General features: G+C 40.0%; 1 protein-coding gene across 1 annotated transcript in view; it reads right to left on the bottom strand.

Annotated features, from left to right (window-relative positions):
• GABRR3 (gamma-aminobutyric acid type A receptor subunit rho3) overlaps positions 1-24843 on the bottom strand; it is a 29279-nt gene extending 4436 nt beyond the window's left edge. The window contains exons 1-7 of the mRNA XM_041480242.1: positions 24716-24843; positions 15967-16079; positions 7688-7755; positions 6175-6398; positions 3961-4043; positions 3225-3365; positions 486-638 (exon numbers count right to left, since the gene is read on the bottom strand). Of these exons, the coding sequence (XP_041336176.1) occupies positions 486-638; positions 3225-3365; positions 3961-4043; positions 6175-6398; positions 7688-7755; positions 15967-16079; positions 24716-24843 (910 nt within the window). The remainder of the gene's footprint in view (positions 1-485; positions 639-3224; positions 3366-3960; positions 4044-6174; positions 6399-7687; positions 7756-15966; positions 16080-24715) is intronic.
• Between the last annotated feature and the right edge of the window lie 272 nt (positions 24844-25115).

The raw sequence follows: 25115 nt of genomic DNA, 5'->3' as shown, positions 1-25115 counted from the left end.
AAGGTGTCCCACAATGAAAGGCTTTGCCACACAGGCAACTGTTTGCAAGTTGCTAGGAAGACAGTGAATGTTTCTTGAGAAAAAGAAGAGTTGCAGAGCTTTTCCATAGATTGGGCTACACCTAATGATCCATGGATTTGGGGAGGGATCTGACTGCCTGTTCCTACCTGTTACTTTGCTGGGAAGAGGGAAGGAAAACCCAGGTTTTGCAATTAAGTAAAATTCTATCAGGAAATCTGCAGAATCAACCCTTCTTGCTTTTGTGGTGTGTGAGCTGTTTCCAAAAATAGCAAAGCCAGTCTGAACAAACATCCTCTTTCCAAATGTAGAGACTGACTACAGGTAATGACAACAGAGGTAATAACAGTGTTGTTCAGGCAATTATCTGATATTTTTGCTTATGTCCTGTGTAAATAAGCAAAGGTAACTCCAAACCCTCCCCTCTCAATTCTATACTTCCCAAAGAATATACAGCAAAGATTTACCTAATGACACCCTGGCAGGAACAGCTCTTCTGTCAATCCAAAAGGAAACCCAAGACAGCATCACCATCAGCATGGCTGGGAAATAGGATTGTAGCACAAAAAAGAAAATATGTCTGCGAAGTGCAAAGTTGATAAAAAGTCGATTGTACCAACCTATTGGGGAAAAAAAAAAGGGAGAGGAACAGGTTGGGGGAGAAGAGAAGAGAAGAGAGCTGTGATATTTGTGAGCTGTGTTGCTGGCCCCTCCTTCCAGCAAGAGGGGTGTATCCACAGCAGGAGCAGTAAATGCCTCAGAAATCTTGCCAGCACCTTAGTTTTACACAGTGCTTTACAAAGTATCCATCCTCACTCATTTATGGGAACATGTCTAAAACACTCTGTTATAACTGAGGCTGGGAAATTGAAAAAAATCAAATAGACTTGAAGTGAAACTGCCAGGAGAATACAGACAGGATACAATGAATTGTCCAGTGATGTCAACACCCTGCCTTCCCTGAATTACCTGACAAGAAGCAGCCCTTCGTTCCTCTTTTCTTTTTGGTGGGAGCTGCCCGCCTGCCGGCCCAGCACTCACTTTAGAGGACAGGGTGCCATCTAGTGAATTTTGGGGCATGCTCTGCCTGTGCAGCACTGCATCCGTGCTGAACCTCCTGCCACGGCAGGGAAACCAGGTTACAGGGAGGTAAAAAGGCAGAAGTGGGTGGCTGCACAGCATCTGCCTGTCCAGGACAGACCGAGGCACCCCTGAGCCTGTGCTGGAGCAGTCCTGCCATCACAACGAGTGACTCCATAGAGAAGAACATATCAAAATGAACCCCAAATAATATTAGATGTTCTACTGTGTTTTCAATTGTGGAGAAGGTTTTTTGCTTTAAAGATTATTGTCTCTAAAATGGATTTCAATTGTTGCTCCTCTGGAGGTCTGGGAACTCCAAAAGCCTAAACACCACAAGTGTTGTTCACTGAGATTCACAGGAAAGGATATGCAGAACCTGAAATGCAGAAAGCTGCTTTGTGGGAATGATGACTCATTAGAGGATGCTGTTTGTTCTCCACTAGCATTACTTGGAGGGTAAATTTGCTCCCAACAAGAAGCAAAAAACAAGAGAAAGTGGAACCTCCTGAACAAAACAAAACCTCAAAGCCAAGTGTAAGCCCACAAAGGACAGCATTCTGATTACCAGATATGCTACAAGCATTATTCAGGTACTTCCCAGTGGTCCCTGGGACTTAAAAAAAGTCTTTTCTTTCCCCTTTATGCTGCTGAATAAGCTCACCATCAGGACCTCTGCATGTTAAGTGTAAAGTTACATCTGCAAAGTCAAAGGTGCTGTGAGGTGCTGCAAAGCCCTGGGTGCAGGGGCATTGTGAGGGTGCCTTGCTGTGCACAAGGCTCTATTTGCTTGCCTTGAGTGGTTTTTTGATGAGAATAGCAAGGCAGAAAGAAGCCAGCTGAACTCCTGGAACCCAGTCTGGTGGAAAAGATCCCAGTCTCCTTCTTGCAACAAGGACAAATTTGATGCAGCTCTCAGCAAGACACAGTTATCATAGCAGGGTATCCACATGACAGTGGCCCTTGAAAGATGGAGCTCTGTTCTTAGCTCACACAGGAGCAGGAGATAAGGGTGAAGAACCTTATCAAGCTGTGAATTCCTCACTGCCTAGGCTGCATCATAATTTAAACTGGGATTTCTGCATTCAGTAGCAGCCACCACAAATTTGAATGGCCCTCTTTTGAAAACAAAAAGAAAATAAACTGTAAATAAAATACATTAAATAAATATATCTGCTGCTTTCTTTAAAGGCTTTTTTTCCAAAGACTTGTGCACTTCATCATATTAAATGGAGTAATTTCTCTTTTATTCATCTGTTTTGATATAATACAGATGAATAACCAAACTGAAATGAATTGACTCAGACTGTAAAGTACAATAGCAAGAGTGCTGTTTTCTTTGGTTAAAAACCTATGGTTAGGCTACTTACATAGAGAAGTGTTTCAAAATTTATAATTTTGTGTAAAATACAAGGGAAACAAACCATCACCCTGCATGAAATCAAACACTGAACTCCTAAAGCCTTGTGCAGTTTGCCAGAAAGTGTAGAGCAAGATCTACAGGGAGAAATAAAAACCTGTCTGGGGCAGATTAACCTGAATTTAAACTATGTTGCACTGACATAAAGGGATTTTTTTTATGTATAAACAGGGAAAATTAAGCAAATCATGAATTAGACCTGAACAGGTAATAGTCTCATATGAAAATCCTCAAGTTAGCAGACTTTTAGGGATGTTACACAGCTCCAAAAGTGAGGATATTTTAGCCAATAAACCACACTGGAATTCCTCTTGTTTGCTTTCTAGTATCTGACCCTTTAGGATTTCAATTTTCAAGCTTTTCTGTATAGCCAGGACATAAAAATTCCTGTACATTCAATACTCCAGTGGCTTTCAGAGAAGCACCTTGATTTTGCAAGAGCTCATAACAGCACGTTTTTTGGTGGTTGTGCTTTTTTTTCAGGTTCCTAATGCCCTGTATACAAGTATTATTATGGCCTTTTTTCCTAAAATAAAGTTTTATATTGGTAATGCAAAGAAAACCAAGGCCCCAGACTGAGGAGACCTCACTTTAACTGATCTCTCAGCAGCCACTGTCATTTATTAGCAAAGAATTTGAATGTGAAAAACATTCTGCATTATTTTATCCCGTGCTTCTCCCTTCTGAGGAGAGGGGCTTACTATACCAGTACTGCTGTAAAAAGCAAGTCCACTGGAAGCACTGAATTCCTCAATGAAGAACTGGGAGAGGGAGATGTGTTCATCTGTGCTCAGGGACTTGTTGCCATGTTTCCAGTACAACATCAGATCATCTTCATTGTATGCATCTGTGGGAGAGCAGAAAGTTATAAAGTTACTGAAGTTAATCACTTCCTCTTTCCTTTCTTAGGGAGAGGAGACCACTCAAGCAATCTGGGAAAACCCCAAAGAGACATTTTTTCACACCAGTTTGTCAGTTGGCATGGAAGAAGTTTGCAAAGAGCATGTTCCGTCTTGTTCCAAGTGCAGCCCAGCCCTGTGCCCTGCCAGCAGCTTACAGCTGAGGCAGGGGTGAAAAAGAAGATGTTTCACAGTAACACAAGCATCCATTTTCATTTTCCCAACAAGTCAAATACTGACATTTTATTTTACTTTTAATCTGCACTTTTTTTTTTTCTCAGAGAAAAAACCCTCATGTTTTTTGAGAGATTTTTAGATTTAGGCCTTGGAATAAATAGCCAGTGGGAATACAGCACGGTGCATCATGGTTTTTCCACTTTCCCAAAGCTCACTGAGTTCTGGAAAGATCCCAAATTGCTTACAGTTCAATATGTACATGCTGAAGGGTTCAGGTGACACACCAAAGTAAGTGAAAGGCATTATGCACAAGATGGAGTGCTGGTAAGAATGCACATGTGAAGAACAGTTAGGAATTAAACTTACAGCTTTCCAGTTCTAAAGAACAGTTCTGTGTGTCCAGAGGAAACCTACTGAAATCCATGAAGCACATAGCAGAAACTGTTATTCTGCAGAAAGGAAGAGAAAAACAGAATTAAAATGAATAATTTCACACTTAGCTGTGCACACATCTTAGTACCAATCTGCTGCTTAGAATCCTATTGATTGAGGTTTTCTGCCCTTTAAGATGCTTCTAAAATAGCTTCAAGATGGTGAAATAAAGTTAAATCAGTGAGAGATCATATTTTTTAAAAAAAATCATAAATAGTCTTTATTATTAAATACTTGCCTTTGATTTTTAAACCCTATATTTGGCCAGATCCTTCCTTAGCCTTTCACACTTTTTAGTTTGGAGGTTTACAATTACAAAGATTAACAAAGGGAGTTCACATTTCTTGACTTGATTTCTCATAGAGTGAAGTAGATAATATTACAGATTAGAACAAATATTATTCCAAGTGTTGTTTTCCCAGCTAGGATGATTAGAATATTTAATTGTAAAAAGAGATTAGCTGCAATTTCTGGAAGCTTACTCTCCTCTTAAATGAAATGCATAATATTGTAAAAAGCTTAAGGAAATCTAGGCAAAGCCTATTTCACATTCCACCTGCTTTTTCACCAATGTTTAGAGGACAAATACCCCTTTGTATTTAATAAAGAAAAAAAAATTAAACTTGCTAGGGGCAGAAAATTAAATATGGTAAATATTGCCAAATTTCCCTTTCCTGTCACAGCTTGCATGTCATTTGATGGTTAAGCTCAGTTTTTCAGTTTTGCTCAAATGGAATCCTACGGGAATTTCAGTGAGGGTTATACAAGTGTCCTTTGAAAACCTGTGCTCAGTAACCACACTGTAGCTGCATTTTTACAAATATAAAACTTTACTGGCTTGAAATGAGATCCTAAGAGTGGGACATGCATAGAACTTCCAACTATGGATGTTGTTTTCATCCTTCAGCTATTGGCTAAAGGACATGGGGAACAAGAGGAAAAGAAAGTCTGTTTGAGCAATAGATCTGGATTTTGGTTTCACTTTGCTTCAATGAAATGTTGGATGCCAGGCACTGAAGAAAAATTGTGAAATATGCAGATTTATTGCATGTAAGTATTTGGAATATAATTTACTTATTCATGTAAAAATGGCAATACAAAAAAGAGTGTTTTAAGGCACATCTAAGGAATAATTCCTGCTTCTCAATTGGAGAATCAGATACAAGCCTTAGTGGAGGGGTATAGTTCCTCTGATCCCTCCTTCTCAAGAATTATGGAAATTAATACAGCAATCAAAAGCACACTTCACCTCATTGCTCCTTACTGTCAGTGTGACTCTTGAACATACACTGCTTTAAAGTGGTGCACAGTTGTTGTGAGGATTTGGTGGTACAGTTGTTGTGAGGATTTCTGCATGTCCTCATGCAGAGAAGATAAATTCATTAATTGTTGCAACAACTATTACACAGCCACAATCTCAAATACTTCCATAAATCTTCAAACTGTCCAGATTGGATGAAATATCACTTCTGTTCTCAGAGCTAATTAGTACCAAACTGAATTTCTGCAATGCACAGGCCTCAGGTCCCTTACCCTAGGGGGAAATTGCTCCATTAAAACTATTTCTGCCACATCATCCAAATCTCCTTCATAAAGCAAAGCAATAACATATACAGGAAAGGGAGACACATTAATGACCTTGCTATTCCAGTTCTGGAATTGCTGTTTCACTTTCCAGTTCCTTTTAGTCCCACAACACAGGTGGTATCAGCATCAAAAATCTGCTCTCTGTGCCTATCTGGTTTGTACCACTGCATGTTAACTGGTAAGCCAGGGTGAAAATAGCTGAGACAGTTTTAAAAGACTCAGGGAAAAAAAAAAAAACCACAAGCAAAACTATGTTTTTTTCTTTGTTAATAATTTTGGGCTTTACTGTACTCAATAGCAATACTGCTAGAGCCACTGGGAAGGAATTAACACTTGATAAACTCCCTTGACAGGAAACAACATCTGAATGATAGAAAAAATACATTTTCAATCCTCAATTTATTTTCCCACTGGCACACCAGTTTCCCATGATGTGCTGCCAGGGGATTAATGCCAGCCCAGTATGAGAATCTTACCTGCAAGTATTTCCAGTCATTCCAATTACAGCCAGTACATGACAACTGCAGCCATGGATGTTCTTAGGGAAGGGTATTTCCTCACCTCAGACTGAAGAGGACGTTGCCATCGGGGTACACTCGGAGCATGATGTTTTCCACAGTTGTATCGTGGATGAAAGATCTTTTGGAGTGCACAAAAAACACATCAGGCACCCAGATCTTTTTTATCAGCCGTCCATCAAAAGTCATACTTTTGTTTTTGTTGCTACGGAATGAGAGCCTCTCATCCTTCCAGTAGTGTCTGAGATATAAAGTCATTGTGAAGTCCTTTGTTTCATTAAAAATAAAAGGAGACAATACTTGGTTTTAGTCATGTGCAATAGAAAACACTACAAATTAATCAATTCATGCAAAGGATCAATCTTTTCTCTGGACATTATCTGAAAGATTCTTAATGAGAGGAACCAAGCACCACTCAATGAGTTTGAATTTGAATATTGATGAGATTTTGTCTTGTCCCTGGTGTCTGAGGCTAAGACTTAATTTATCCTTAAATAAAACTTCTACATATTTCAGTGGTCTTCTGGATTGGGCCAGCTATGCAGTGACAAAGAAGCTTTAAAACTAGATAAGGGTAAATGGAAAAATGTTTCCTCTGGAAATCTTCACAACCTTCTCCAAGAATGGGCTGTGGCTCCTTTAAGGTTCCTTTACAAAGGCATTAACTGGAGTTCTTCATGAGCACTAGGTCAATTTTTAAAATCCACAAATCTGTTCATTTTGTACAAATATTGTACAGGGGCTGAATTAATACATTTATTAATTAAATGCATCATAAAGAAACAATTCAATGAATATCATAACAGTAAGCAGATTTTACAATAATTACAATAACTATACTATTCTTTTAATATAAAACATTATTACAAATATTTTATTATCCTAGTTAAACATCATGACTGCAAATATACATGTGAGAAGAGATGGAGAGGGTGCTGCAAAGCCTGACTGCTCTGTGTTCACCTATATAAATTTTGTATTATTAGGCAGACACCATTTATCTCAGTAGAACAATTGCTTCTGGTAAGAATACTGTGAAAAGAGTTAGATCTTCCTCTGCGATATGATTTTATGGCCCTGTAATACAATTTTATTATTTGGGTGGGTTTGTAAAGGAATGCAGGAGTTCATACTGACAATATTAGTGACAATTTGGGCTGAAGAATGAACAACCTGCATTCCAGTACCACAGGCCCTAACTGCAATGTCTTCTTCCCAGAAGAACTTTCTGGAACTGATGTTTTTCTTTCCATTTGGTATTATCACAGCTCCACCCATGCCACAATTATGGAATATTCAGATTTGCATAGGCAAAAGAAGCAAAGGTCATGAAGCCTCATCACGCAATGGAGTTTTCAAACCAGAGCACTGCTCACTCTGAGCTGTTCCTCTGGCCCAGGGTGAAATTCAACACTTACTATTTAAATGCATGCTTCAAGCCAAGGATGTGCTCTTTAGGGTTTGCTTTCTTTAACTACATTATTCTGTATCATCCATCTGGATGTTTCTGACCCCCCTGTATTTTTACTGAAACCCTTTTTTCCAGTTCTGCTCACCATGTCAACTTCAGATATGCTGTCAATGCTCTCCACCTGCACATCAATGCCCACAGGTATTGGTGACCCTGCATGGGAACAGAAAGAGGCATGAGGAGCAAAAATCCCTTTTTTTGAAGGGAAGACTGCAACACTAGCAGGATACAGAGAGTACTCTATCCCAGAATTTACTGCAGTCTCTCTAATTTAAAACACTGAATGATAAAAGGCAACAAAGTAAAACCTGAAGCTAAGCAGTTGTGAAAATAAGCACAAGATCTTCAGTGCTCTTTTTGCAGAAAAACCAGTTGTTTTTGGCAGGGCAGTTTGGCCAGCAGTGGCAGTGTCCTTGTGATGCCACAGCTAATGAACCCCTTGGAGTGCAGTTCAGAACCACCACGGGAAAAAGCTGAGTAAATACACGGAATACATCAAAGATTGCAAAGCTTTCTTACCACTTCCAATGCTTATTCACAAACAACATACTTATTATGACTCTTATTATCTTTAGTTACTGCACTGTTTAAGTTTTGGTATAGCTTTTCATGAAAAAGCATTGCTTGCTCACTACCTCACAAGGGAAAAGCTGTACACGTGCTAATCATGTTCTGTCACTGTGTTGTGTATTTACTGAGTGCATTTTTAGGATGAAGTTACTCCAAATCAATTAAAAATTACAGCCAAATACGAAATTATTTCCACTCTTTTCAGTGTGAAATACCAAGAATGAAGGATCTAGTTCTATGTGGATTATATCATTCCACTAATTGATTAATCACTTCCTGACAGGGCAGGAAGAGAGGAGCATGCATATATGCATATACACACCAGCACACCAAGAATATTCTGCTTTTAGCAGGAAAATCAGTAGTAATTATTGTACACAGGATTCCAATCACTTTTGTCAAAAACAGCCAGCTAAAATGTTTTTAAAGTACATATTTCAAATAACCAGTTAAAAACATGAATACAAAGAAATCTGAACAGCAACAGCTTTTCTAACTTGTCTTTTTCTTGTCTTTTCCTTTTAGCCCTGTCAAGCCAAAATAGTCCAGGAACATCACTCTTGTGATAACCAGCCACAATATTGTGTCCCTTTTTGGAATTATCCTTAAAATAGCAGCCTTCGAGGATTACATAGCTGCCTCCAGTTCTTACCAGTAAAGATCTTGAACTATTTTAGAGGCATTTTTAAATCTGGCTCTGTAATCTCTTGATTTTACTTGTCTTTTTTTAATGGGGAGTCTGTCCCTGCACAGAACAGATGAAGATGCATTGTGCATGGGAAATAAAGGTGAGATGTGCTCCAAGCTAGCAGGGCACACCACAAAATATTTAGGCACTGACAAGAGCTGGGCTCTTTGGCTCAGAAATCATGTCACTCTCTGAGAGGAATGCCTCCCTCAGCCTCTTGGCCAAAGCCTGAAATAAGATTCAGGACTCCAGAGAGCAAAGTTTGTTAGTAAAACACCAGGCAGCCCTTGGAAAAATGCTGGAGAATTCTTCTTCTGGAGAATAGGGACAGGAAAAGAGAGCTGCTCCAGAGGCTGATGCACAAGAGTATCAATGAATATATTCAGCTAGACTCCTTCATGCAAAACAATAAAAGTTTTTTAACTTCTCCTAAACTACTTTTGCCCACTTCTTGCTTTGTCTTGATCACAACACACAAACAGTTTATTTACACTAAAACCAGCTTGTACCAAACACTGGTATACAAAAGTGCCTGGTTGTAATCTGAGTCATCTTTTCTGTATTCCACTGAAATCTTGTAAACTAAAAACACGTTTAGCTAAAGTAGAAGTCATTGTGGAGTTTATACTTGATGTGAGCATCGTTCACAAAAGGCATTCACACATCATTTAAATGTAAACAACAATTTATATTGAATTGTGTGGGTGGAACAGGAGGAGAGGGGGAGCAGCTCTCAATGTCAAGAAAGGTTTTACCAGTTCCCGAGTCATGGACAAATCTAAAACAAATAAAGTTAAATGTCTCCCATCAACATTCTTCAGGCAAACAAAGAGCTACACACAAATCATCTCCCAAAATCACACATCTGACTTTCTAAGCCATGTGTCATGTGAAGAAAAGGCTTTTCTTAGTGACTGCTGCTCCAAGTGTGATGATAACAGTTCTAGTATTTTTTGGAATTTCAAAATTACAGACAATTTCTTACCCAAACAAACATTATTCCAGCGTGGGCAAAATTTCCATCAACAACTCAGCTCCTCTGGGCAGATACAAAGGAACTGATCACAGAACTAGAAATCAGTGGCAGCTTATGGTTATGTTGGTTGCATGCACACAAACCAAAGAGCCACTTGTCCATAAATACACACAGAGACACCTGATTCTTGGAAAGGACAGCCTGTACTGCACTGGGAACTACTATATAAACATGTTGGTGGTGACAATGAATAGCATAAAAGAAAGCAAAACCTATGGCCAGGAGAAATACAGTGAACAATTCTAAAGTGAATTGAAAAAAAAAGGGAACTGTTACAATTAAATTAGTTCCTGATTAGGTAGAAATGCAAGAAGCATGAAACAGACTACTTGAGAAGAGATTCCTCTTCTCTGTCTGAAGAAAGACAAAGACCAGTGAGAAAACACTGTCTAGCATTCAGCACAGAGAATTATAAAAGCACATCCCCTACCCCAGCCCTGATCCATTACTAACAGACCAGAGCAGCTGCAAATATTTCCTTCCTATTCTGACTCTACTTTGGCAACAAATGTAAGATGATAATAAAGACAGTAAACACTGCACATATATGCAGCCCTGATCACTGTGCTGTTCAATATTCTAATCTGGAGCACCTCTGTATTGTGTTCACTAACACACCCAACAAGATACCTACTGGCCTCAGTCTGGTCTAATCCTTCATGGTTTTTGGGAACATTTCTGTGTGTGATTAAAAATCAACGCCACTAGAAACAGGGATAATTAGCTATTGGGAACAGGCTGCATGGAACTGTAATTTCTTCATCCCTTCGGTTTGTTTTGTAACAAGAGGATGTTTTTAGAAAAAAAAAAACCAAAAAAAAAAACCCCAACACAATTACAGTAAGATTTGAAAAGGTTCCTAAACCAGCCAAAACAGGAAAGCAATTCATCTGCCTCTGTGTCTGCACCACAGCTTTCTCCCTGCTAGACTGAGAATTTCAATCTCTGGCTGACCATCAGACAACAGCATCAAATTCACTTTAAAAAAAAGCAACCAGAGCAAAGCTGTGGCTTTTATTTCCCAGTTTAACAAAACTGGGGATGGCAGAGAGGATTTTGTTATTAAATTGAGCAGCTTCAGTTGCTTCTGGAGGGTCACTACAAATCATTATTTTAGAGGGATTAGTGATTTTCACAATGGAGGCTCCACAGATTTTCAGGATAATTACTCCTCAGCAGAAAAAAAAAGCATTGTTTTCAGACAGGTTTAACTTCATGCAAGCCATTTCCAGTCTTTTATTTTAAAGGTTTAAGCACAGCAAAAGAATTCCTTGATGAGCATGGAATTTTATTAATAGGTAGTACATCAGGCAAATTCTGTAATACCCTTTCTAGAAGGGATATTATGTTACAAGGCTATCCTTTTAGCATTTTTAGGATCAGTTTCCACAGTAATAATGACTGGTGAATGGTGTAATATTTTTATAATAGCCAGACCTTTGGGCATGCAACAGATTGCACCTGGAGATCTATGGGATAAAAATTGAATTTAGAAACAACTGCACCCAGTTGGCTTTGTAAGAGTATATGCTGGAGAAAAAAGGAAAGTCTAGAGAAAACTGCCAGTAGGAGATAGAGACCAGAGAAGAATTAAGATCTGAAGATGGACTTTGTTCTAAAAAAGAGGAAGAAAACTGGATAGAAATGTAAACAGGCTCAAGGGAGGTGAAGCTTTGTGGATTTTTAAAAGTTCTTCTGGCAATGACAGGAACAGGAGAATTACTGTCAACAGTATTTTCTTCTTGGTACTACTGTGTTTCTTTCTTATTTATGTAAGAAACTAAGGTGGTCTGGTACGAGCAGTAACCAGCTCTTGGAATGGAAGATTTAGCAATGTGAAAGAAAAAAATCCAGAGGAAGATGATTAGAGGTCTTACAAATAATCAAACTATTTCCCCTCCCCTGCTGTCCTGGACCCCCAGCTATTCCTTCCAGTAAGAGGTGATAAAATGCCATTCCACTTGCACCCATGTGAGTCTTCACCACAGGGAGAAGGCATTTCTCATCTTTCAGGGACAGCTGTGGTGCAAAAAAGAAAAGAGCTTGGTGGCAAAGAGCTGTTAGAATTGCAGCACTTTTTGAACATACACTGGGCCATATTTTCTTTCCTTCCCCCACTTTTACCTTCATATGAATGTAAATGTTATTAATATATTTTGAAGAGGAGGAAGCGTAAAGAGGGTGAGATATAATAGGATTTCCAATCCTCTGAAAATTCAGAATGAAGATTATGTTTAATTGCAGATTGAGATGCAAATTTTCAGGAAAGACTGCTACCTCTTGAACAGCTAAATGCTGCTAAATTATTTTCATCATTTCTAATAGTTGCTTATGCTATTATCCTCTATATTGGTTGAAAAAGAAGAGATCATCAATTTTAAAACTTTAATTAATATACTTGTAGCATAGGAAACTACAGGTCCTTAAGACACAATGTAAAAGAAAAAACAATATACATATTAAAAAAATATATACATATACACACATGCATGTGTTACTTCAACCAGTACTTTGAAATAAGATAGTTCAGAAGGTAAAATAATATAGATAAATAGATGTATAGTAGGGAAAAAATTAGATTTAAAGCATTTCTAAAGATTTGCTCTAAAACCTCTCTCAACCTGGAGTTTTGGCTGCTATGGCAAAAATATATATATACATATACACACACATGCATGTGTTACTTTGACCAGTACTTTGAAATAAGATAATTCAGAAAGTAAAATATATAGATAAATAGATGTATAATAGGGGAAAAAATTAGATTTAAAGCATTTCTAAAGATTTGCTCTAAAACCTCTCTCAACCAGGAGTTTTGGCTGCCTGCATTGTGGCCCTCAGATCTGGGCTGTTACAAGTCAGGATATGCTGAGAAGCATCATTCATTGTCTGTGCTCACCCTTTCTTGCTGAGTTTAAAACTTGGGGATAAGCATTCCAAGAAGTGCTGGCAGCATAATTTCATTTCTGACTTTTTCTCCACTCCCAGTTTAAGCTGCCTTCTCACTTCCAAACCATACAGGACCATGACATTATACAGGAGGCAACAATCAAACAACAACCACAACAACAAATTTAGGAAAGGAAAAAACCATCACCAACTTCCATCAACAACTCAAGAGCCTGGCTTAGGGAGTAAATACAATGCAACAATGTCAAGTTTAGATTTTTAAAGTTTGGGTGTACTGAATTGTTGGTTTGCCTCACTTATCCTCACTGTAAAATGAATTGCAAAGTAACATTTTTAAAGAGTAGGATCAGCTTGCCCGCAGTTGCTGGGTTTGCTTCTTCTCAATGCTCCATGTTTCTCTGGCTTTGATCTCTAATGTGCTAATAAATGGACAATGTCAGGACTAAATTTTAAAACTGACAGTCAGAGAGTCAAATTCTGATTGTGCAGCTGCAGTGGCAATGCAATCTACAGAAGAATGCCAAAATGCACTCATAGAAATGGCAGCAGAGTTGTGTTCATTTGGTCAAAAAATGGATCTCTCACCTCCACAATTGTTTCCAGTAACACTGCAGCCAGTAGCATCAGTGCCCAACAGTTCTACATTTATTTCCCCCATGTTTTTCCCTGTGCATGTTTGCTGAGTTTACAAATCAAATTCAGCATGTGCTCCCTCTGTTTCTCCTTTGTATAGCTTAACTGTAGGTACTAAAAATTCTGGGTCCTGTGGTCTGCTCATGTACATTGCATGTGTGGGGCTACATTAAATCAAGCAAGGCAGACTTAGACTTAAGAGTTCCCTGAACTGAGGATTCTGCAGCAGCATGAATTTCCCTGCCACCTTTTCTCCTGAACTGCTGGAAAGGGTGATTGTCCTTCTCAGGACAATCTGGCTCAGTAGAGCCAGATTAACAAAACCTGTCATTCCAACTGCCTGACATACCCAGAAAATCACAATGGGGTATAGGAGAGGGAAAAAACCCATCCCTGATCTACAGGAAAAGAATAAATACTTGTTTTTCGTCCAGCTTTCCTGATCTGGTTTTTTGTTGTTGCAAACTGATGCATTTTGCTGAGCTGAATAAATCATGTGATGTGGCACATGACAGATGCAAGCCCTTTATGAGTCACAGTACAGAGCTGCTTCATTAAATCTGATGAAAACAAACCAAACATTTCACCTGTGGTAACTGCACGAAGCCACAGTGCTGTAAGTCTCAGTTATGTTGTAACTGCTGTGGCAATAACTGCAGCAATGATATCTCTAATTTCTCCCTCTCCTCTGGGTAAGTTTCCTCTTGCTGCACACTTAATCATCACTGTTCTTCAGAGAAAGCCACACCCCATGTCTGCTGTCATAAAATAATCCCGAGGATGTTATTCAGATTCATGTTGCTGTAGAGAAATTTGTCCACTGATGAGGTCACAATTGTGTGTTAAATCTCTGCTACTGCCCTATGAAAGCCAAACCACTCCTTACTACTGCAACACCACTGAAATAAATGGTAAAACAGGAACTCTGGAGTATAAATTTGGGATTGACACTCATTTCACTGGGACTTTTTTCACTCTGTGCTGTAAAAATGCCAGTGGATCTATTTAAGAGAGATTCACATTCCACATATTAAGAGAGTTCTGAAAATTTGGAAGTGTGTGAAGAAAAAGGTGCTTCCCATGCCACTGTGGCATGTGGGTGACAGAGGAGAAGCAGAGCTGAGGCACTCTCCAGCTGAAAGCTATTTCTGAAAGAGAGGAATACAGCTGAAATCACAGCCAGGGCAATGTGATGAGTGAGAGGCCTGTGCAGTGAAGTCAGTGGAAAAACTACAGCTGGCTTCAAGAGGAACTGAATGGGCTCCGTGACATGTAATCTACAAAAAAGGACAAGGAGAAAAATCCTGGGTGTGAAAAATCCTCACTGCCCATGGAAAATTACAACTGCCAGATCAGAGGGTATGGTCTCAAACCTGCTTTTATGTACATCATCAATACTGGTTTTTGGGATGATCCAGTGATAAAGGACACCCCAAACCACTGTCTGCTTTCATGGATATGCTACCTTCTTTCTGAGGTGACACTCTCAGAAATTTAAATTCCTTGCAAGGTAACGAGAAGATGTCCATATAAACAGATATTAGGCAAGAGGAGGTAATCTGAATTTCTGTTGCCAAGAAACAGTCTGTATCTCAACTATTGTTCAAAACCAGACAAGGTTTTTGCTGTCTGACACAACATTATTTCTATGGTAACAAGAAACCCTTACCCATTCTCCTGGTACATCCAAAATACTTTCCTTACCCATTCTCCCTCTTGGCATGATCAGCAGGCCCCAGATCCCAGCAGCTGGTGTCAACAAGAGCAGCTCCCCAGACCTCAGCTTGCCTCCCAAATCTGTGTTTGTCTACACAACTGATTATTGGTCCTCATATATTTTATTTTGGCCTCATAATCCAGAGCAGTTCAGTCTAATTTTCATGAATCATGAAAAGGGAACTGGTGACGCAAAGGCTCAGACAAAGATTATTAGTGGGGCAGCTTTCTCATTTTCCCTTCCATGAAGGAGAGTCAAAATTGAATCCAAACTGTGAACATCCCATTAAATACTCCCTTGATCCAGATGCAATTTAGTGAAATGAACAAATAATCATCATAGTGCCCAACAAGACAGAAACAATATCATAATAACCTGAAGGCCTGTAGGTAGTTTTTTGTTTGGTTTTTTTTTTTTAATTTTGTACACAGCAAACAGATTTAGGAACTGATGGATCATTTCAATCTCTCAAAACAAATCTGATGACTAAGTAATTTGCTAATTGCTGTTAGGCTGTGCAGTTTACAGGGATACCTTAATCACTGTTCTCAAATAGCCTTATTCTAATACTATTTTTTACTTAGTTCTGGGAAGCAGACAATTTGAACAGTTTCTCCTATTGATACACTAAACACAGAGAAGCCCCTTGTTTTTGACTATTTCTGTATTTCTTTATTTCCTGAAGTACAACAACTGAGGTGTGCTACCATTAAATCTGTCATTCCGTTTGAAATTACAAAGTTGAAATAAACTTCCAGAGAGAGGATAGATAAACTCTTACCCAGCACAGTGCAGGCATGTGCTGCTTACCTCCAAATCCAGGTCTCAGAGCAAAGTCATGGTCCTCTATGTGAAGAAGCTGCTCAGATTTGAGTGGTCGGACCTTTGTGCTGTCGAGTTTCCTCATTTTAATTTCTCGTTTGCTATGTTTAAAAAAAAAAAGAAACTTAACTTATTTATTCAGCCCTGACATTCACAGTGCTAGTCAAATGAAATAGGGACCTGGGAATACTGGATAGCTGAATCTGGAATGTTAAGGGTAACAACTGTGCTAATAAAGCTGGAGAAATAAATATTGGGAAGGGTCGGGAAATGAGGTGAGGGTGCCCAGGTCCATGAAGAACACCAATTATTTATAAGAAGTCCCAGGAAGAATTACTAGATCTTCTGCTGTTCTCCTCAGAGATTGTAGCTATCATTATACAAGAGAACAGAGCTGTTTAAAGTTGTTATTCACATAAACACTTGCAAATCAAACTTGGAACTAACACCATATATCCATGGTTTAATCACTTCATACATTATCCATACTACAGAGATAATTATTCCTTTTATTATAAATGTGGGTTTTTTTCCTAGCAGCTCAAATGAGTCAATCATTTTTTTAGAAGGACTGAGAAAGGATGATCCTGAATCTAGGGACTTGCAGGGGGACTGGCTTTAAGTGGAAAGAGAGTAGGTTTAGACTGGATATCAGGAAGAAATTCTTTCCTGTGAGGGTGGTGAGGCCCTGGCACAGGTTGCCCAGAGAAGCTGGACTTGGATGCCCATCCCTGGAAGTGTGCAAGGCTAGACTGGATGGGGTTTTGAGAAACCTGGTCTAGTGCAAAGAGTCTCTGCCATGGCAGGGGGGCTGGAATGAGATGATCTCATGATTTTATGTTCTACTGAACACATTAGGAACACCTTTCTCACTGAAGTGTTCTCATGGTGAGAACAGTGAAACACGGGAACGTATTGCTTGGGCAGGTTTTGAGATTCCTTTCACCCAGGCTATTTTAGAATAGGTCAGACATTTATTTGCAGGAATGACTTGAATACAGCTGCTTTGCCACAGGCAAGGGACTCTCTCTAGACACAATTTCTTTCATGCCTTCTGTGATTCTCTGGGACTTTGCTGCAAGCAACTCTAATTATTACTTTTGACTAAACGATAGAAATGTGTTCTGAAGATTGTCCCTGTAGTCAAACACTGCTTAAAGCAAGGTATAGAATACCTTAGAATAAGGTGCATGCCTCTATTTACCTATTTTTGTCCTCCCTCTCACTTTTTTCTTAATAAAGAAGCCAAATAAATTACTTTTACATTACAGGAATGTGAGGTGGCTGCTGGGCTACTCAGAATTGTTGGGCTTGAACAAATTCATTTACCTTAGTATTCTTGAATGTCTCTGGCAGTGCTGTCTGAATCAAATTACCAGGGCAATCAGAAGGTCCATGAGGCATTTCAAATACAGACTTTAGTTTTCTGAGTATGAAAATCATGTGCATGGTGAAATGCAAGCCCACGCTTCAGAGAATTAAAATCACCACAGGTCAAGCCTGCATCAGAACTGAATGGGCAGCAGAACTGAACAGCTGCAATGTTCTACATGAGGAAATTCTGCTGCCTGGAATCCAGGAGAGGAGAAAATGATGAATTATGTTCAGAATGCCATGGCACAGCTAATGCAGTTGGGAAGCATGTGGTTATTTGTCATCTGATGTGCCAAGGAAAATGCCTCTGATGCTCCGAGGATTTCACTAGACAAGGCAGGCTGGAACTGATTCATCTATTACAACTTCTCACTAGAAGCAAGTCTGTGACTGAGGAAGACTTTCCCTGGACAAGAGAGGCAAAACATAAGCCACCAGGGCAGGAATTTTCTACTTAATAAGCCACTGGGAAGAGATCTTATGGGTTTTTAAACCACAAAGCTATTTGGAAGGTACATGGCCTGCTAACTGCTCAAGGTAATGAGCTTAAGCACAGATTCTTACACTCCTGCAAAGTATTTGGAAGCCTATGGAAGTAGCTACCATGCACTGCAGAGATCATCAAAAAGGGATAAAAGCCCTTAAACTGGGAAATCACTTTGCTGATAAAGCAGCAAGAGGGGCTGCAGAAAGGGCATTCTTGCAGTGGTACCACAGAAAGAAATAGATTTGCCAGAGTTCACCCCAAAATACAATCAGAAGGATCACAAATTAATTAAGTTTCTTAAGGCTGAGACCAAAGAAAGTGGGTGGGCTGTAACCCTGGCAGGACAGGTTGTAGTTCCACCCCTGCTCCTTTGAGAAATAGCCCAGCAGGAGCATGAGTACCCACTGGGGAACAGAAAATCTTTTAAAACAGCTGAAGAAAGTAGTAATAGGGAGAAGAATGATTGATATTGTACAATCTATACCAAGCAAGTGTAAAACCTGTTGTTAAAACAACCCTGACACGAGCAAAAGAGTTGTGCTAGGGGTAACAAAGACAGGAGATCTCCCAGGAAATTACTGGCAAATAAATTTTGGTGAGATGCCATGCAAGGAGAGATGCAAATATGCCTGGTACTAGTAGATACTTCAGTGGATGGCCTGAAGCTTACCCCTGTAGCACCAACACTGCAAGGGAAGTAGTGAAAGCTTTGCTCAGTCATGTCACTCCAAAGTTTGGGGTTCCTTTGGGAATGTTATCAGATAAAAGACCATATTTTGTTGTGGAAGTTGGGGAAGTTAGCAGGATTCTGGGACTTACATGGGACCTGCACACACCATACAGGCCCCAGGTGAGTAGCAAAGCTGAACGTATGAATGGAACCCTCAAAACCCAGATTTGTAAGATTTGTCAAGAGACATCCATGACAGGGGTTCAAGCCTTGCCTACAGCCTGGCTGAGAGTCCACACACAGCCAAGGCAGAGAGACAACACAAGTCCCCATGAGATTATATGGCAGGTCATATCATGTTCCATGTGTCCTGGGGGAAATTCATAGGAAAGGTAAAACTGATTTGCAGAAGTACTTAATGGTGCTGAGTTCCATCTTGCAGAAGCTCCAGAGATTTGTTGTGTTATCCAAGCCAATAAGATTGGACACACCTGCTCATCCATTCCAGCCCAGAGACTGGGTCTGTATCGAGTGGTGGGACAGTGACCCCTTGCAAGCCAAGTGAAAGGGACTATTCCAAATTTTACTGACCACCCTGACTGTGGTCAAGGTTGATGGCAAAGGACTGTGGATCCACTACTTCAGAGTGAAGGAAGCTTCTGCTCCCCAAACCATTAAGAAGACAGAGGCTGGTACAAATCAGGAGGATGTGGTTTAAACTGGTTTTTACATGTCTGTTATCTGCCCAACTGGTAACCATGATTCAGGGTTCGCCCCACGATTTGCACAGGACTGCAGTCCAAAATATGTCCAAAGTTCTTAATAAGAACAATTGCTGGATCTGTACCCAGTTATCACCTCTAGATGGGGGTGGTCACTGGCCATTGATTGGCATTTGAATGGAAATGGTCCCACTGAAAGGTGGGAACCAATCCATAGTACCTTCTGCCCCCTATACCCCTGAGCAGCCTGATAGAACGTGGGAATTATACAGTTCCCTGTGCGGTTGTAAATGCCACAGGAAAGACCATTCTTCATTCATATTGTCATAAAACCAATTTCAGAGAAGTAATCAGCCCAAAAGTTGTGGCAAAGATGAAATTGACTGCTCTACCATATGAGACAGGGTTATATTGGATATGATAAGGCCTGGGAAATCCTGCCTATGAATAAAGATCAGGCTTGTGCTCTGGGGGCTGTGGTCCCCAATATAACAATATTTGATCATCTTGAAAAACCAAATGGGAGGAAGAAAAGATCTCTTAATCCCCTCACTGAGTGTCCCACACTTTTCCATAATACAGTCAGAGCTCTCCTTCCCTCTTATGGAATGGCTGAACTGGAGAGAACAATTGTAAACACCTCAGCTGTCGTTGAACATATGAGCAGCATACTGCAGATGCAATTTCAGCCTTACAGGAGGAAGTTGACAGTCTGTCCCATACAGTTATGCACAACAGGATAGCTCTCCTTTTCTTATTTGTTCTTATGGAGACCAAAGTGGGAAAGTTAAAAAGGATCCCGGTGAAATTTGGAAGGGGACTCAAATTTTACATGAAGTAGCTTCCAGAAATGACACCTTGAAATTTGACCATATCTTCCACACCCTCACCTCATGGTTACCAAAGTGGGCCTGGATAAAAGAAACATTTATAAAAGGTGTAATTATAGTTATCATCTGTGTAATAGCCTGTGGGTCGACGGGTTTTGTAATCCAGTACTGTGGGTAATATAGAGTAGAGACTAGACAAAGCAGAGCCTGGTTAATCTCTAAAATGAAAAAAATGATGCCAAGATGATTTTTTGCCTTTTCTTTTATATACCTTTTATATAGCCTCAGTATTCTTAGCATGCATGCTTGTAATTCCTCAAGTCTGACAATTTAGCACAGCCCTAGTATTTTGTTAGGCCAGGAGACCAAACATCCTAAAGGCCTTGTAGAAGGATTCTGGAATGCCTTATGCTATCTTGAGAGACCAAGGCCTCCTCTAGAACATATCCTGTAATCTAGATTTGGCCCATCCAGGGGGGAATTCCTCAGATGGGGGAATATCACACCATTCCTCCAGGCCTCCCATTGAGGCATCCTTGTTAGCTATGCTAATTTGTAAGGTCTATAAATTGTAGACATAATCTGTCGTGTGTGTGCATTGTGGCACATCCACCTTGGTGAAATGGTGCACCATAAGGATCCTTATTAAATACTGAGGTAAAAACCCCTTATCACTTAACCGTGTCTGACTCTCAATTTTTTTAAGACCAGGAAAAGGCATCAACAGAAGCACAGCAGAAAACCAGCTTATATTTCAGTGGCCTCTTGATTGTGCAGCTTTCAGCAGCACATCATGGTCTAGAGATCTGAATACAGCCATGGATTCTGCACATTCATGGTATGGCACATGTCAGGCTGTGTTTGAGAGGAAAAGCCCACACAGAATCCCAGAACCATTTAGGCTGGAAAAAACCTTTAAGATCATTGAGTCCAATAATTAACCCAGCCCTGCCAAGTTCACTGCTAAAACATGTCCCTAAGTGCCACACCTACACATCTTTCAAAGACCTCTAGGAATGGTGGGTGAATCAATCCCTTCCATAGACAGCCTGTTCCAGGACTTGACGGCCCTTTTGGTGAAGAAATTTTTGTGAAACCATTAGCAGATGGTTTTGTGAAACCATTAGTAGACAGATGCACCTAAGGACAGGAAATCTCTCTTTACCTAGCTGCAGCAGTAGTGACAAAGAGAACCCTGGTATTGGTGTAGATCTAGGCAATGATAAAAAGTTATTGGTCTCAGTGAGGCACATGCTCAAGAAACTACTGCTTCCACTCATAGCTGTGCTTCCCACTGCTGTATTTCAGGCAAGGTTTTATATTATGCAAATTAAATGGCAATCTATAATTACATTCCAAAAGAGGTCATAAAAAGCACTTGAACTGTTTCAGATCACATAGGGAATTCACTCTTGTTGGTACTTCTATATTAAATAATTGGGAGCACTAACTTCTTGGCTGAATACTACTGCATGGACCTTGGTATTTGCCTGAGATCTCAAAGACCAGTTAGTCACTGCCTACAAAACCAAAGCAGCTAATTCAGAATTAATAACAGTGGACAAAGATGTGTCAGGCTTTTAAAGACAAATTTAGCTGCTCCTACCTAGCCTTGAAAACCATTAGCAAATGAAAGGCTAAAGGTCTGCTCAAGGGTACTTAGATAATTTTTGGTTAAAGCATTTAATCACTTAATGTCATCAGTGTAGCTCAATAAACCAATGGCATGAGTGGCTCGTGTCCCATCTGGTTGTCTTTAACTTACCAGGCTATCAAAAGTTTATGCTGGTTCAAGGAGGAATCAGACAAGTTCATGGAAAAGAAATCCACTGAAGATCACTACATCTACAGAAATTACCTCCAACACAGGATGTTGCTGGAGGAAATTTGGTGACTTGGTACAGCTGTGAATATTAGGGGGAAATATCTTATTTGCCCTGTCCTTATTCATCCAAGGTTGTGCTTGCAAGCCCTTGTTATAAACTCAGTATAGTACAGGGATCCTGGAAAGATCCTGCTTGGCTGTTCTTCTGTTTTAAAGCTCTGCTAATAATATGGTAAAAGTTCTTGTAGGAAACGTGAGAAAGGGTTTTTTCCCCTACCGTCTTTTCATATTCAGAATTAAACTAGGTAAGTTTATGAGAAAAATACTATTAAGGTGCCTTTTGTGAATGATGTCATGGCCATTTATTTCCAGTGTTGTGTCCCCAAGATACTCTGGCTACTACTAAATCAAAGGTATCCAAAAGGTAGAAGTTACAGAAATCTTATTCCAATGTGAGCCTGTGGGGTAATCCAGCAGTGTGACCTCTTAAATGTTTAAATACATTCATCAAGCCTTGAAGCCCAGATAAATGAAATAATCAATATTGCACAGTTCTCTCTCATGCACATGAAAATGCATTTCTAATTGTTCAGTAACATCAGCAATATGTACTGTCAATACTAATATTTTGACAATCAATTGTTTTGTTCTTTGCTGTAGGAAATGGACTATGAGAATAATCGCTTTCTCATGTACTTTTGGTTAATGCTTTAAAATCTTCTTTACAGGAGAATGCAGACAAACAGCTTTGGAGGGAGAATTGGGTTACTCTATTAAAACAGTGGAACTTGTAGGTTAAGTAACATTTTCACATGGGATTCTTTTTAAAAGGCCACCCATTTAACCAAGGCCATCTGTCAGCTGTGTCCCTAATAACTCTAGTGCTGGCTGAAAGATTGCTCCCCAAAAAGAAAAGATGCTGGTGGAAAGTCAGACTCTGATGCAATGTACTGGAGGATAATGCAGCCCTTCGAACAAAAGCAGAGAATGAAACAAAGAGAAATTAAACACGTTTGGATCCTTTGCAGAGAAAAGCTGATTTGCTGCTGTTAAGCTTTGGGATCCTCTGTGGCTTGGATTTTGCAGTCTTCTTCCCAGTTCAAAATCAGCAGGACCTTGGAAATGAGGATGTGGGATGCCAAATCTTGCCCTGTACAACGAAAACTGCCACACCAGGCAGCAGCAGATGGATTCCTCCTTGTTCCTCTTCTTCCTTTCTGATAAGACACTTGTGCCTGTCTCACAGGATTGTCACGTGGATTCATTTGCATGTGCCAGTAAAGATCTGTGACGATGCAGAGATGCAGAGGACACTGTGCTAACACTGGTGTTGCAAGAGGATGTTCATCAGGATTCCACAAAATTTCCTGTCTCCTACCACCAGGTTTCCCTCCTGCTTTGTGATTCTTTATGTCAACGATGGAGCAACTGCTCTCAGCTAAGGCAGAACAGGATAAATGCAAACAACAGCAGCATATGCTCCCCTCTTACCACAGACAAAAGTGTAGCAGCTGAGCTTAAAACAGATCTTTCTTGCCACTGCCACTAGGAAGGTACTTTATTCTGTGTCCATTTGATTCTTAACTGCTTCCTGAGACTGGCAAAGCACCAGATGAAATCTTGTGTTGATACTGGGGCTAGTTCTGTTTATTTTCCTTTGTTATTACAAATAATTGTGCACCGGCACTCAGACTGTTTGAAACAGCCCGCTGAATAGCCATTCTTTTCATGAAGAAAAGAATTCTTTCATGAAGGAAAGAATTGGCTTGCACCAAACTTGGACCCACAACTTTGAACAGAAACCGAGAAGTCCTGAGTGACACAGCACCTCTGGGCACCTCTGTTGTGTCATCTGTTACCTTGCATTGCTAAACAGGATTTTATCAAGACTTGGAGGGTTCCAGGTGGATGATTGCATGAGAAGTGATGCAGGAGGTTAACAGCTGTACACCTGCTGCAAGGCATGCAACTTGAGGGGAAAAAAGCAGCTTAAACACATCAGAGAAGTCCAGTTAGGTTACTTTTCTTCAAAATGTGATATTGTACAAATAAACTATGACCACCCAAGAAAGAGGAATTTTTCTTGGATTATCCCTGGCAGCCATTGGTCTGTTCACATAGTATTAGATTAATCTAGAAACAGGTTGAGGGACCTCACATGGCAGATGTGAGCTGCCTTCCTGGGGGGAAGCACTAACACTTTGTCCACAAATATACAGGTAAAAACCTCTCAATCATTATTGATTTTCAACCAGCTACTTGATTGGAAGACCAAGAACAAAAACAATCTTCAATGTCTAAAAGCATTAAATGTATTTCAGAAAGGGAACACGCTGCGTCATCACTACAAATAAGGTGCCATTCACCTCATTTAGTGCCATAAAAAAGTCTTCTCTAGCTTTATAGTGTAGCTACTCTGCTGTTTAGGTAATAGAAGTCACTTTGGAACATTGGCATAGGACTGCAGAAGGCATTTCTGCTTCTTGTGATGGGAGTTAGAGGGCAAGAATATTTGGAACATCACAGCAATAATCTGGTAGCCTTGTATCACACCAGGTAAAAGAGCTGTGAGTGGGTGTGAGTGGGTACATAACTGCATATTTATGAGACACTCATAAAATCACAATGTGAAAGGTCTGGTTATGAAAAATTAATTAATACTTCACCATTTCTGTTTTGGGAACATCCTATGCAAACTATATGCAAACTATGCAAACTATAAACCCAGAAACTGGAACAACAGGACAGTGAACCAAGGGGTGTGCTGAAAGGTGGCTGACAGCATGAAGTCTACCAGATGAACAGAGACAGACAAAGTCTATTTCTTACCTGTTATGTTTTCTTGAGACTGACATTTGTTGCCGACGATGAAGATGGTGATGCTGACTGTGAGAACTGTGTAGCACTGCTGTTGGCCATAGGCAGGTGAGGAACAGAATTTTCATGACCAGGACCATCTCTTCCAAAAGAGAAATGCACCTGATCACCCAATCCACCTTGCTGACTTCTTATTTGTTAGTGTTTTTACCCTTCAGAAACAGCATAGCAGACAAAAGATGCACGTGAAGCAAGGCATCCCCAAAGGGAGAAGACCGGGGCATCCCAGTTCCGATGTCCTCGCCGAGTTCCCCTCGTATTTTGGCAAATCATAAATATTCCCTCAGCTCTACATCCCTGCAGCATCTGCTGTGCAACCAGAAGCACCTTGTTTTCAGCACTGTGGTAGGTA

The sequence above is a fragment of the Pyrgilauda ruficollis genome, unplaced genomic scaffold, assembly GCF_017590135.1.
Source record: "Pyrgilauda ruficollis isolate IOZ18807 unplaced genomic scaffold, ASM1759013v1 scaffold50, whole genome shotgun sequence".
NCBI classification, from domain to species: Eukaryota; Metazoa; Chordata; class Aves; order Passeriformes; family Passeridae; genus Pyrgilauda; species Pyrgilauda ruficollis.
The sequence above is the reverse complement of the archived record's forward strand: the minus strand, read 5'-3'. Positions and strand labels throughout refer to the sequence as shown.